Source organism: Syngnathus leptorhynchus, chromosome 17 (genome assembly GCF_054491065.1).
Source record: "Syngnathus leptorhynchus isolate UIUO chromosome 17, UIUO_Slep, whole genome shotgun sequence".
In the NCBI taxonomy this organism is placed as follows: Eukaryota; Metazoa; Chordata; class Actinopteri; order Syngnathiformes; family Syngnathidae; genus Syngnathus; species Syngnathus leptorhynchus.
In genome coordinates this window covers 5,663,558-5,678,802 of record NC_141211.1, presented here as the reverse complement: position 1 = coordinate 5,678,802, position 15,245 = coordinate 5,663,558, and the positions used below count along the sequence as shown (strand labels likewise).

General features: G+C 43.5%; 1 protein-coding gene across 3 annotated transcripts in view; it reads left to right on the top strand.

The window, feature by feature from the left end:
- The window catches only part of cadm1a (cell adhesion molecule 1a), a 142,141-nt gene that overhangs the window by 94,395 nt on the left and 32,501 nt on the right, over positions 1 to 15,245 (top strand). For all 3 annotated transcript variants that reach the window (XM_085936382.1, XM_085936381.1, XM_085936383.1), the window contains exon 2: positions 9,123 to 9,140. In XM_085936382.1, the coding sequence (XP_085792508.1) occupies positions 9,123 to 9,140 (18 nt within the window). The remainder of the gene's footprint in view (positions 1 to 9,122; positions 9,141 to 15,245) is intronic.

Genomic DNA, 15,245 nt, shown 5'->3' with positions numbered 1-15,245 from the left:
AGTGCGCCAGAGTGGCAGGTGTACAGCAGCACTCTCCGCCAACTTGACAGCCAGCGTCTCTGACAGACGCCTTCGGCTCGCTCGGGCATTCTCGCTCGGGCTGGCTGGGAATTGCACCTTGTGACAGAAAAATGAACGGACCATCCGATAAAGTAGGGCACGCTGGTGGCGCTGATCGGGAACTCATCGCACCCCATGGTAAATGATAAACAGAGAGGCCACGCCCATTTTTCCTAGTAGACTCAATTTGGGTCAATTGGGTTTGTCAAATTCAAATCATGGGATTTGTCTAAAAAATAAAATAGCCAACTTCCTGTTTTATTCAGTGCATGGGTCCTGGAGACTTTTTTTTTTTTTGGTCCTGCTTATATCGTCACGGTACAATATACACCGTGGGGATGATTATAAAGAAAAGTGGTGCATTTTATGGGGAGGGGTGTCACAATGAGGCTTTTTAGCTTATTGTATAAAAGCCCGGACTTACCTTGTAACAGTCAGCAGAACGAGCAAGCGTGTGCCATCTCAGCACTTTAGAAAAAAAAGGTCAAATTTGCAAGCAAGCACTTTGTTGTTGTATTTAAACATCAACAATTTGGAGCAGCTAAGACAACTCAAATTCATCACAACGTCAGCGAGCGGCTCATCGCTGGCGTCCGAGCAACTCCTCGACCATATTGTACCGAGTCGTCTCGGGATGTCTGGGGAATTCTCTCGATCCGCTTACCAGAAGCCTGTAGCGTTTATCCTCGGCACCGAGCATATGCTTGGATTTTTTTTTTTTCCTTCTTTCCTCTGTGATGCAGTGCAAGAGACACATCTGGCGGCCGTGCGAGTCTTCTTGACAGTAATTTGCCTGGCAAGCTGGTTTTCAATGGTTCGTAAGATCAAGGACGGGTCCGTTATTAGGATACTCGTTGACATTCTCTCTGTTAGCCAGGCCTGTTTTTGCGTTTGATCGTCAAATCTAAAAAATGTTTTTTATGTGGGTGCAGCAAAAAAAGGGCCACAAAGTTTTGATTTGATTCATCAGTTAGATGAAACCATCATATTGAAAATGTGATATATTATTCTCATTGAACTTTTGTTTATTGGTCACTCGTGTTAATTGCTTTTGTTTTTTGATTCAGCTTCGTTTTGTAAGTTTTTCTCCAGTGTACATTTCTCAACTTAGTACATCTGAAGGCAAAAGCCCCCCTGCAATGTTACTTTGTTGTTTGCAACAAAAGCGGCAGCGGAGGCGGTCGCAGATCTGCCGACAACCTCCGTAAAAGGATGAGTCATGACAAGGCGGCGTCGTGTGGCGACAACACCTCGCGCGCCTCCGATCTAACGCTGCGAGTCGGGCGTCAGCGCCCCGGTTTCCTCTGAGTCAACTAAACAAGTTGTGTGGGAGATCCGCTCGTTTACATGCGGAGGATGCCAGGCGACTCGTGATTGTCACATCTGCCCTTTTTTCATCGTCCTTGATCTCCGTGCTCAGTGTCGTTTATGAAGAATAAATACCGGACTGAGTCTCAGTACTCCTGGCCTCGAATTTGAACCCGTACATTAATTGGACATTAATCTTTAGATGTAGTTGTATGAAGAACCCGCAAAGACGTTTAGTTGACCATGAAGTAGCCTCAAAAGTTTATAAACCGAGAAGTCCTTTTTCGTTAAGAAATACACAAGATTTAAAAAAAAATAATCGATGACCATCACTCGCAAGGCAAGTTTATTTGTAGAGTACAATTCATACACAAGTGTTTTACAGCTACATAAAATTACAAGAGGGTGAATAAAATCAGCCCATAAAACATAAAACTAATCATCAATTCAATTAAACGTGAGGAGTGGAGATAAAATACTTTCATTTGTCATTAGCGCAGTTAAATCGAGCCCTTTCCATTCCGGCGTTAAACTTTGTTAGCGTTGAGTGCCCATCTTTTGGAAGACTCATCCAGATTTTAGCAGCCTCACTGTTTTTAGTCCTGACCACTTCCTGAAGTTCTTGTAGCCCGAGAAGCTTCAAGTCAGATATACGGATAAACAAATTTGATTAACTGCGACCGAGGTCAGGTTGGGTCGTACACTTGCCAGTTCAGTTCTTGGGTACCAACTGGCACGCTAACCACCCCCAACTGTCCAGCTGCAAATAGTGGATAAACTCAGAAACCCTTCCATAAAAAAAGAATAAAAAATCATGCAGCTTGTCCCCAGCCTGGCCGTCTTGCCGCCAATTCCAGGTGGCTGAAAACCCGGGGGCCACGTGTTGGCCACCACTGACTGATAGCAAAGCCACTAGTGAAGATTCAATCTGGGGAGCCTCCAACTGCCTGCTCTGGAGATACCAGATGTCAGATAAAGCCCTGGAACTCTCCATGAATAATGCATAACTCGCTGGCGAACTGATGCCGAGTAGTGTCGTTTAATCATTACACTATCGAAGGCCTGATGTGCAGCATGGCCACCCAAAACCTGTCCGCGTTTCTTCATTCATGGACTCCTCTTCATATTTTTTGAAAGTTTTACAAATTCTCATAGACAAGGAACACACCCTCCTCACTTAAACCTCCGAGCTGTGACTCCGCCTCCAAAGATGGCGTTTTATATATCAGATGAGAAGCAGATCCAAAAATACGCACAAATTGCCTCATTATTTATTAAAGCTAAAGCCATCGCTTTTCTTCTAAAATGGGTTTGTGCCTAACGTTGCTGTTTTCTACAAGAAACACTCAAGACTCATCCAAGGAGGAATTAAAGGCTCAGTGCAATGTCATCTTCATTTGCTACCAATTTTGTCCAAATCTCACTGACCAAAATTGCATACCCAAACTCTGATAAGTATAAAACCAAAAGCTGCAACTCCATCCTGGCTGCCCAATAGAATCCAGCCAATTTCAAGAAGGTGTTGTTTTCTTTGAACCGGAAACTCTCTCCTCTTCATTATATCTTTGTTTTCTGTCTTCTTCTCAGAAGAACCATCAAGTGCCGGTTTTAAATTAGCTCGATGCGTCGTTAGCCTTCAAACATCTTCAGGAATGGAAGTCTTATTGATGGGCGTCAAGTCCTGGGGGGATGAGGGGGTTCCGCTCAAAGAACATTTGGGGTCTTTCATCCCTGACATGAAGGTGGCGGGAAACATTATTGAGGCTCTACAACATGATAGAGGTCCCCCCAGCCTCCCCCCCCCCCTCCGTCTCTCTCTCTTGAAAGGCGAGAGTCATCTTTCTCCACCCTTTGAGAAAGAAGCCTCATACTGTAATTGACTGAAATGGCTGCTCTTTTCTTGGTGCCTGCTTTTTCAGGTAATTGCTATTTATGAAGTATTTATGGTCCATCATCTGCCAGTGTCAGCACCGCACACTGCAGAATATATACGCCGGATAAAAAAAAAAAAAAAAAAGATCTCTTTGCATGCGAGGTGTGTTTCTTGTTATGCCAGGTTGAGATATTCATGAATTCCACTGTCCTGCATGGGTGCACTTATATAACAGCATAAACAGAGCCTGGGGTATTTGGAAAGGGGGGGCGGAGCATTCTTATTATTGCGACTGGCGTTTGTGTCCCCGATGTCTTTGATGAAAATTTAAGAGATGCTGACGCTGCTATTGCTAATTGAGAAATGTTAGAATTCTGTGAAAGCATATGGTCAATAAAAATAAATTGGATGGTGTTTATAGATGACTTGAACAAGGCGTGGACCATCACTTGACTTCTTCAATCTCCCAGAATATTTGTGTTTGTTTTGCATGGGAGCCATAGCTTTAGAGAGATGGACTCAAAGCTTTTGGACGGACGCCAACGTCAAGGTTACTGTGGGAACAGATCAACATGTGCTGGGTCGGTGTTTTTCTTGCCGTTCCGGTTCCGTGTTATCTCCCCTCACCGTGCTTATCCTACTGTATGGCTCTCTGTGCACATTGTGAGTCGCTCAGCTAATTGTTCCTGCTCATGGATTTCTCTGCAGATTCAATTACACGCCACTCTGGACAGCATGAAAAAAAATGAGGAAGCGGGGAGAATGGAAGAAGAAAGGAAAGGTAGACGGCTAAAAGAGTGAAATCAGAGCAGTCCCTTGAGTCGTATATTTATGTCAGGGGAGGGGAAAGGAGACAGTTGGTGTATACACTTTAAACGTCTGGACTCTATGCTCATTTGCGTCAAGCACGCTTTCTATTTTGGAACCACTTAAGCTGTGTTCATTTCAATTTAATGACATTTTTCAAGGTTGGCTTATATTGACTGGTTTTGTCATTTGCAACCTCTGCTATTTAGATGCAATCATGGCCTGAAATACAAGGTTTTTTTTATCTTACGGGTTTTTCGAAATACAGGCCATTGTTACCATGATTTTTGTTTTCATTTTGAGCAAATGGCAGCAATTTTGGCAGATAATAAACACATCTCCCAAAAAGGCTTCAAGATGTTTACTGTCACTCTGAGTTCATACTTATTTTCAAACTATACTGAAGACAATTACACTTGACTATTTCAAACATCGCTTTGCCTCAATCAAGCCTGCTTAGTTTAATGCTAGCAAACAATGCATAACACTGCTCTGAAAGTGCGAGCAAATAACATTGGTACCCCGCTGTTTTAAAGGGATGGATATTAAACATGAAGAGAGAGACACAGGCATGGATTCTTTATCCTTCACAAAGAAATATTACTCCAGCTTTAAGAGTTGTTGCATGTATTATACTGCCCCAAGTGGCCAAATCCTGCAAACCAGACGGTGCGGCACAATGTGCATCAGACTGAAGCAAAAATATGGCAAGAACAGGCCTGAGGGTTATTGCCCCCCCCCCCTTCTCTGTGTAATGACTGGTGCCTAGCTCCCAAATAAGAAGATTATCTTATGCCCGAGCTAGGCCGGAAATAATGCCCCCCCCCCAAGCACACACACACACCTTAGCTCGGCTGCGGTTTGACACAGCAGAAAATAGACTGCGGAATAAGAACGCAAGCTCATTTGTGTGCGGGGCCATTTTGTCAAATTAGACGTGCGGGCAGGCACGGCGTATCGGCGCCAGTTCGCGGCGCGGATGTGGCGGGGGCCGGCGATAGCGTGGAAAATGAAGTGGCGCCGACTGTAACGTGTTGCGGTAATTTATTCCCTCCTGCTTATATGGAGCCTGTTACTCGGAAGTGCGTGCACAGAAAATGGCCTCTTGTTATTGTAGCTCTTGATCAAACGGTGATAGGTCAAGACGAGCGCTCCCGGCCAGGAATATTGCAAACGCTGCGTCTTGTGTCTTGACTGTAGGGCACGCTCTCCTTTTGTGCGACGGGGATTAAAGCATCCATCTTGCTCGCCCACTTCTCTCGGCTAATGGTATTAGGAAGAGGGTGGATAGGTTTCAGGGGGTTCTGTTAAGGAACATCTGATATGGGCAGCGGCTGATTCAATTAAGTAAAGAGCAAGGCTGGAATGGACTGAGCACATTGCGTAATCGCCCCTCCGGTGAAGCATTTTGTCTGTAAAACACAGACAAACAAAAACACACACACGTTAGACTCACATTAGCAAAGGACTTTTGGAGGGTCAGCGAAGATTTGTCAAAGCATCACTTAGATGTATAGTGGTTAGTTTGTTTTGTGGAATCTGTTAGAGTTTTCTTTTCTATGACCAGTCATACGACCTTGCTATTTTCAATCCCCGACTAAAAATTGAAAATCAGAAGGAAGTTTCTAGTCATTTACCCGTTCCCATCATTTTGATGGTTTACCTCTCCTAGTTTTGGCCTTAGGACAAAATCAAACATTTTTGAGTGAGTCTTTGGAGTGATGGAGCAATAGATGAACTCTAACTGCAATGTTTGTTTTTCTCTGACAGTTTTAGTCCATCGCAGCGCAATTGTAGTATCTCGAGCCGATCTATGTTTGGATGTGCCTTTGTCACCTCCAATGGGCTCGGGCACCCTACAGACAATCTGATATCTTTATGGTCGGCCCCTTATTACCTTCCCAACTAAAGTATCTCTTCTCGGCGCTACAAGGTCACTTGTTTTACAGGCCGCCCACCCTCTCGCCACCCATGTTGATGGCTGCATCTTAAATTGGAGGCAATTCAAAGTATTCCAAGCCTAAAGAGAGGCGGCTTCACTCCAATGCCCCTCGGCTAGATTTCTTATGCATTAGGACTTTCATAGTGTGAACCCCAAATCAGTTTCTCTACTTCCTCTCCACTCGGGCCGGCCGGCACAGTCGAGTGGGCCGCCTATCGTGCTCTTTGGTGTCTCCTCGCACCAGCAGGTCCCAACGCTGTCTGGAGCCATTGGGTTTCCATTACCACAAATCCATTCTACTCATTTAAAATTGATGCTTGTGGACCTTCGCTTGACCTCCTGAGATAAGCGGGCCCCGAGTCCTTTCCCTTTTAAAACACGTCAAGGATTAAACTCGGAGACCCCCGCCGTGCTTATCTGTCTTTGTGTGGTAATATTGGAGGAGATGGAAAATGCACTCTCCAGATTTGATTTTCTGATGAGATGAGTACTTTGGTGAGTTGGCTGGTGACATTGTACGGTATTACGCCGGGGGGGGGGGCTCATCAGTTTACGCCAACGGCAGCTACTTGAGTTTTTACGCAAGTCAGAAGCTGTCGAGTGTCGCAGTAGCAATGTCACAATTTCAGAAAATATGACAATCCCAATGGAAAGTTGAGCTACGACAGTAACAACCATGGTAACTATAAATAAATAAATAAATAAAGAAATAAATAAATAAATATATAAATAAATAAATAAATAAATGCATTTTTAAAGACAAGGCAAAAAGGATTGACGAAGGTGCACTTTGTTGTGCTCCCTTTCAATCAATTCCACCCAGCTTATTAATTGTTAATGATCAATGAATCCACAATAATGGCCATTACAATACAGACCATCCTTATTAAAATTTCTGCTCTTGCAGCCTGGTCACAGCTTCCTGCTCTTTTTGTGTTTTTAAAGAAGTAGAAAATAGCGCAAAAACATTTGGGTCAATTTCTCATTCAATTCCTAATATTAAAATTCTCAGTGAGTCAAGTGTAACTATAACTGAAGCAAACGATGAGAAACGGTTATTTTGCTGCTTCGGTTTTAATCTCTCTGTGAAGAATATTTTGGGACATTTCAACTAATGGCTTTTAATGAACTGCGGCTCATTTGTGTAACATTTTCTGTGTACACAATCCAGCAGATGGGATTGTAAACAAGCCAAAACAAACAAAAAAAACGCTAAGAAGCAGCTTGACGCATAAAGTTTAACTGTCACGAGTGAGGTTTTATTTTGTTGACTTGTTTTTTTTTTCCCCGTCGCGGTCAAGGCAAGCGCGCTTGTTTGAAGTGGCTGTTGGTCGAGGGAGCCTACAAAGCCGGTTTCTCGGCCTTATCAGCAGGACAGACCCCGGCGTGCTAATCGCTGTGTCCCAGAGACAGCCAGAGGTAAAACGGATGGGTGAGCAGCATCCAGGAAGAGAGGCGGGAAAGAAGAGAGAAAAAAAAAAAAACGAGAGGCATATTAGAAAGAAGGGATGGACTGCAATGGGAATGGGGAGGAAGATGGGAGGGGGGATTGGAAATGTTTAGACTTCTTAGGTTACATCAAGTGACAGCCGCATTACAGCTCAGTGCATGAGAGAGCGAAAATCCTTGTTGTTGAGCGAAGCCGCTTTATGAACAGCTCGGCGAGCAAGTCTCTTGGCAACGGCACGTTTGGAAACGTCCTTCGGAAGCGGATGGAACAGCTCGTCAAAACGTTGCCTCGCTCTCATTTCAGGTCACTTCATTAACGCGCAAACTAATCACACTATCGCTGACCTTTTGCTTCACCTTGGTGGAAAGTTAGTCTTTGTCAGACACTCCACAAGAGAAGTGAATAGATTCCGGATTCCCGCCAAGGCCAGTTCAATTTTGCACTAAAATGATCAAAACGGACGTCGCGGCTCAATTTATACAGTAAGGCGAAAAACATACACCATGCTTGCTTTGTTTGCAGCAGGAAATGTGACCCTGCCGTCGAGTCATGAAAAGACGACATTATGATAATAACGTGTAGAAGGCAGCGGAATAAAGGTAGCGTTGTTAACCCGGAGATGATTGTAACACGCTGCGTTCCATTCTTCACACTTGATTTAGCGTCGTGACTAGTTTAAGGGAAAGACAATTGGATCGGGTGCTATTGATAATTACTTTTTAATGTGCCGCACTCATCATGTCCAATTTCATGCCCCTTAGGCGGCTTGATCACAGATTTAATCGACACATTATTGCTAGCTATACTTAAACTTGGGGAAAGGCTGCTTGGAAGTTTTTTTTTTTGTCACAATTTGTGACTTTGTGCAGCCGTGCTTGATGTCAATTAGTAGGCAGTTAAAAGACACAAACCACCTTGAGGTAACCAAAGTCATCTATTCTTTATCCTCTGCAAAAAGTGAGACTTCTCACCGGATGCAGAAACACAAAGATAGACGTGTCCCTATTGAAACGCATTTCCTTCCAGTCTCCTGCTGTGGTAATTACAATATCATCATGATTGAACATTGGCTGAAGTTGAAGAGGAAATGGGTCCTCAAATCAAGTGGCGCCGCATAGTTGGTGTTCTGATGCCCGCTTGGCAGCGAGATGGGCCAACGCTTGGTTCTATACAAACGGTGTTGATAACCTCAACGGGTGCGAGAGGAAGAAATTATTTCTTGGCCTACTTAAGTGTTTTTTCAGGTATGTGTCATTTAGTCGAGTGCGTATTCATCTGACAACTTTGGACTTCGATTGGTACTTCTAATTTTTTCTCTCCATTTTTTTTATCTCTACTTCTAATGGACTCATTTACCGCCAATTGCTTTCAAAGCAGAGTTCTACCATTGCGCCAAAAATCTCTCGGGTGATTTGGAGTATGGAGTTCCCTGTGCGGTACCCAAGCTACATTGGATGTGGACGCCATTATTTTTTTCCATCCATTGCCTTGATTCGTGCTGTTAGTCCAAAAATGCTGCAGTTATGTATGTGAATTCATTTACTGCGCCTCCATGACCTCCTGCATTTCCGTTTATTTATGTCTATATCAGCAACATGCAAATGATAATGAAACTCTGAATGCTAACTTCCGCTTTGTGTTTTTGTCTGCCCCCTCCCTTCCCTGTCCCCTTCCCGTTTCAGGAGCTGCACAGATTCCAGGTAGGTCCATTCAAATATTTTTCCTTCTATTCTTTCATTTGAATTTGCTTCCTATGTCTTTTTTTCACACATTGTGTAAAAGACTAACAGGTAGGTTGTGACTCACTTCAGCTCCAGGTATGCATTCTACAAATGACTGATGAGAAGAAATCCAAATGTGGATTTCCTCAGGCAGCAAATCAAGTCATGTGGCCCCACTGGCTCGGCTCCCTTTCGCCGCTGAGCTTTTTAATCTAATTAGCAGCAACGGTGACAGTTATTTATATGTGCATGAATTAACCCTCCCCACCCTACACACACACACGCACACGAACCAGCGCCCCTTGGGTTGATTGGACCAAAACCAGTCCTTCACGGACCTGCCCTCGGTCATCCAAATGGCGGGTGGTCGACCGCGAAATCGTCAACTAAGGCTGAATTCCAGCTGCTATTTATTTGCGTACGATGTGAGTCCTATCCAGTATTCCGTGTTGACATTTAGCGGACAAGTGAAACAATTAACTTGCGCGTCAACAACATTGGAGCAGTAATTCCCTGCGTATTCACACTTCATGCAGTCAGCCATTCAGAACTAATTCAACTCTAGCCTGCATGCTAACTCTGGGGTCAGCAACTTTTTGTCAAGCTGAGAGCTACTACTTGAGTTGATGCACACAATGACACATTTTCTCATGTTACCTTAAATAATCTTATGTTGTAAATATAATAAATAATGAAAATAAAATAATGAAATATTCATTCAACCCTATATATTCCTGGAAGTGTTTACATCACCATAAAATGCATTCATAGAAAATCACTGGTCCGCAGGTTACTCGTCAGGAGCTACCCGGTGCCCATCGTGCATTAAACTTAGTTTGTTCAGGGTCGTCTTACTTCTAAGATATTCTTTCTTTTTATTGCATTGAGCTCTTCTCACTGGTACTTTGGGAGAAATGTGACAACAAAAGAAAAAAAAACCTGCATAATAAAATGATTTTTCATGGATTTCATGCAGCTGTTTGGCATACAAATGAAAAGCCAAGGCTTGCTATTGCCCCTTTAAATGGATTTGATGCAGTTATTTTTGTAAAAACAATGTAACTAGACATTTACTCAGCCCTGCCTGCGTTTACCTGTCACTACAGACAACTGCAGCCATGTTTGCTGTGTATGCTGATCAATAGAAGTCAGAACACTGGAGGATGGAGGAGAGAGAGGACCGCGGTTTACGGCACGGCGCCTTATCCATGTGTGCACAGACACATTCACGGCTAATTCAATCACATGCAAAAATGCAAATATATACATATATATATATATATATATATATATATATATATATATATATATATATATATATATATATATATATATATATATATATATATATATATATATATATATATATATATATATATATATATATATATTCCCACCCGATTACAAAGCATTACAAGATTGCCCCAAGTAAGCCAGAAGTGCAATTTCTGGAGCGAGAAAAAAAAAAAAAAAAAAGCACTCAAGCGGTGTTCCAGTGTTATATTTTTCCAGTGTGCGTGAGTGTGGAAGGATTCTTCGGCGCTAATCGATGGAGGTGTGTGTGAAGAAGGAAGTCAAATGGCAGTTTCACTAACACGCTATGACTAAAGCGACTTCCCAAAGCTCGAGTGATGCCCCCCTCCCCCAAAAAAAACAAAAAAAAAACAGGAAAGCCACGGCTCTGCGAAATCACTTTAGCTCACATTGACAGCTTGTCCAATACGGTTGCACTAGCAGCAAAAGCTATTTTTTTTGTGTGCGTTATCTCCCAGCAGGCCTCTGACACTCCTCCCAATTTGCTGAAAATACACTTGCTGCATTTTCCCCAGGTGTCATCTCTCGCAGGACCACTGACAGTGTCCAGCGGCACATTGTCGTTGAGCGTTAATTAGCGCGAAGCCCCGCAGTTCACATAGCACCTCCGTCCTGTCACCGATGTTTATTTGGCCCATTGCGACCGTCTGGACGTGTTTAAAAACACAAGGTAGCGGACGCCCCGCAGCACTCCGCCTCCACCTGTAACCTTCAGTTGGACGCATTTTGTACTTGATTATCGTATTATCATAAGCAGATGCCCGCCTCCGCCGCCCATGAAAAGCGACATCCAGTCGGCATTATTAAAGACGGGCCCCGAGCCGACGAGGACGCTGATTAGAATTTTTTTTTTTTGTTAAGCCGTCCATCCTTATCTGTCAGCATCACAGGATGCAATTTCAGCCTTTCCTTCGTCTCTGAAACAGAGAAGAGATTTAGAGGTGCTTGACGACGGGCGCGAGCGAATTAGCGGCCGGTGTTTTGACGAACGACAACTCTGCGAGCGGTCCATCTACTTAGAAGTCAACTCAGCTCGTTAGTAGCGACAAAAGGTATTCGCGATCATTGGAACTCCTCTTTATAAGATCACGGTAAACCGTCAAACCGATAATCGGCCTAGTTCAATATCGGCTTCAAGGTCTCGTGAGACAAACCAGAAGTGATGCCAACTAACAATTAACAGATTGCGTTTTATTACATTCCTAATGGGGAGGAGTCAGAATAAACAAAAGTACGGTGTCGGAGGAAGAAAGAGAGGGGAGGCAGCTGGAGGACACTGTAGCATCTGGGCCTCGTCCCTCGCACCACGGGGCGTCTCCCCTTCAAGCGCGTCTTCACTTTGCGGGGCTGATGAATAAAGCAAGATGCCTTTGGGTTGGAGATGAATACGAAAACTTTGCAGTGTCAGCCGCTGTTTCCTTCACACGTGCAGGAATAGCACAGAGATTGGAAATTTGAAATGAGGCTAGGGCCATGATTGATTGTTAAGAATTCATTCATGGAGAGTTAGTTTTTATCAGTCTCAGCACAAAGCATTTTGTCCTCCCGGGCGTCTTGTCAATATTAACACGGAATTAGGATTTAACATCAAACTTTCATTCACGCTACAGTGGCCGTTCTACACACACACACACGCGCAATCACTAAACAAAAGAAAAACGACACGCTTACATGGACTTTGTCAAGGAGTGGTATCGGCAGCCGATTGGAGGCACTTGCGGCTCTAATTAGTGGCGAGACGTTGTTAACCATGCAGAAAAAGCCAGCTGGATAGTGAATTTCCTCAAATAAAGGCCTTCCCGCCCCTTCCTTCTCTGCGCTATGTAGAGTGGAGTAATGCAAAGTATTCTATTGCCAGGAAGCTCCTTCGACATTGCCCATTATGCTAGCGTACAATAGCAACCCTCGGCAAATCCTTCTTTATTGATTCCTGTCTGACTTCTTCTCATAATTTAACATGGTGACATAAAAGAAGGCTGAGGTGGATTCTGTCATCTCTCTGGGTATTATGGGATTACAACATCGGAGGAAAAGCTTCCTCGTCGAGGTGGAGTCCACTTAGTAAGCCAGAACAGGTCCAAACTTACCCTCTTAACGTTGTATGATTTATTTATTTGTTTATTTTTATATTTATAAAATATTTATTTATTTATTTTATATGCATTATATTTTTATTTATTTGTATATGCATTTTATTTATTTATTTATTTATTTATTTATTTATTTATATTAGAAACTTATGAATGAAAAGTAGATACAAAGATAAGCTATACCAGCTACTTTTTTTCTGGCCGTGCTCACCTGCATGAGCTCACCCGCCGCCATTTATCACGTCCTGCTAATTCAATTAAAACAGCAAATGATCAAATTATTGCCGAATGACGGAACACCAGCCTCCATTGAGGAATTGCATATTTTTAAATACTATTACCAGAGACGGAATATTTAATGGCACCCGGTACTGCAAATAAGCGCCTGAGGTTGATTCGTCCGCATGATGCGATTACATACCTGTGTAACCTTGTTTCATCTGAGCAGAATTAATCACCGCCCTCCTTCATTTGACGCAAATGACAAAGAGTTGGATTGGAATTGTCACGTTAGAATTTAATCGGTCAGGTTTTTTTGTTTTGTTTTTCCCCAGATTTATGTTGTTTGTCATGATCTTTGTTTTATGTGTCAACGTTTAAAATAATAAATCAGCAAATTGTACAATGGCTGTTTTTTGTTGAGTTAATGTCGGCCATTTAATTGTGCGTCTTACATTTATTAGAGGTTTTATAATTGTTCATAATTTCTACACGGTGTTAGAGAACGGCGTTCTTGTTCAACTCTGACGCCTTGACTTATCCCGAAAGCTACGGTTCAAACGGCGTGCCCTTTTGAGACTTCATTGCATGTTGCTTCTCCACTGACATTTGAGTGTTTTTCCGGAAAAAAAGGCCAGTGAATATTTGACCCGTGACGCCCAAAAGGATCAAAGACGTCAGCCGCTGGCCGCCCGTGTCAAAGAGTCACAGCGTGGCAAAACAAAATGAAAGTTGTCAGGCGAGGCGACAACAGCGAGGTAGCGGCGTGGGCTCGCCCGCGGCTCCGACTTAATAAGATTTTGCCTCGCCGTGTTCCATAACAGCTGTACGCCGGGCGTCTCTCACGTGCATATTCAATTAGGCCACACAGATGGTCGCCATGACAGCGAGGAAGATACTCGTTAGGAAATTAACGCTGCTGTATTAGTGGCCTCAAACTGTTTTTGGCACGTCATCGTCTTGGCTGCTTGCTTTTTTGACGAAGGGGCAGCGCGTTTGCTTTGTACATTAATGGCGCCTGTGAACAATTGAAGTACGAAAGGGCCGCCAAAAATAGCAGGAAAAAAAAAAACACACGCTCATCCTCGTGTCAGTCTGTCATTTTCTTTTTTTTTTTTCCCACTTTACATTTGTATTTATTCTCCCGTCAAGCATCCGTTCACACCTCGTCCTAATTGGAGGTATTGTTAGATGCGTTCACGTTTCCAGCGTTGTGTGTTTACGAGCAATTAAATCCCGCGTGACAGTCTAAAGGAAACACACGAAATAATAGTCGGCCATTTATTTGTGTTGTCGTGACCGTCGCGCCGCCTCTCGCTCTCGAGTCGCCTCTCCATTCAAACAAAAGAAATGGCGAACAGTTGCCAGTCCCCATCGACGAGTATTTCTCTTTGTTTGGCAACGGTGCTGGATTACATCCAGATAAACCCGAGCAGACCTCTGCCGGTCGTTCCTCGGCGAGAGGCCCTTTTGAAGAGCTCGGCACATACGAGGATCTTGACCTTTTCCTCGGCTGCCTGAAGCTGTCAGTCAGCGCGGCCGGCCACTCCGCTGGCTTTTTTTTTTCTTTTTTGATGTGGGAACGACAGCCCAACACTGCAGATCTTTCTGGCTTTCCGTGTATTTCACATTTATATTTCACACTGGATTCCCATGTTCATCCATCCCATCCGTTAGCCCCGGCCAATTACGCCTCACCCGGCCGGCCGAACGCTAATGAGACATCTTTCAAAAATTCTCTCTTTGCAAAACAAAAGTTGAGCTTCTCCATGGTTCTTCAATCCTAATTGGACACCTTCATCGATACACACCTGAAATTTGTTACTCCTACTCAAATGCGATAACCCTACAAAAGCAAAGGAATAAAAACCGTACTTGAGATAAAAAATTAAAAGACAGCATTATTCTTTTAAAAGGTTCCTCGCTCGACTATCATGGTAACCAAAAAATTGCCGTTTCCACTGGAAAGGAGGCGGGGTTAATACCAACCAATCAGAGTATCTTTGTCACACAACCAACTTAATTCCTCACTTTGTGGATTCAAAAAAAAAATGGTACAAATCAGAATGGTTTGCCACCGCTCGCATTCTGAGATGAGAGATTTTTATTCTCCAACCCCGGGTCCTGTTTCTCTCGTGGCTTAATTCCGCTAGCACTTTTTTTTTGGGCTGCGAGATAAAAGCCGCAACACAACACCGCGCGGGCCTTCAAGAGCTCGCTCCCAACAGTGTTCTTGTGGCTTGATCACAACATGACAGCGGGCCCCATTTCATTCAAATTGTACTCACAATGTATACTAACGGGATGCTCAACTACGCAGTTGGGGAATTTAGTTGTCGGACATCACAGGAAACAAGTTTCGGTCTGTTGGAAAAACTAACGATGATACATTTAGACCCGAAAAAGCATCATGTATCATTCGAAGTTGTGGTTTGATTGGCATTGATTTAGTTTGTGCGAG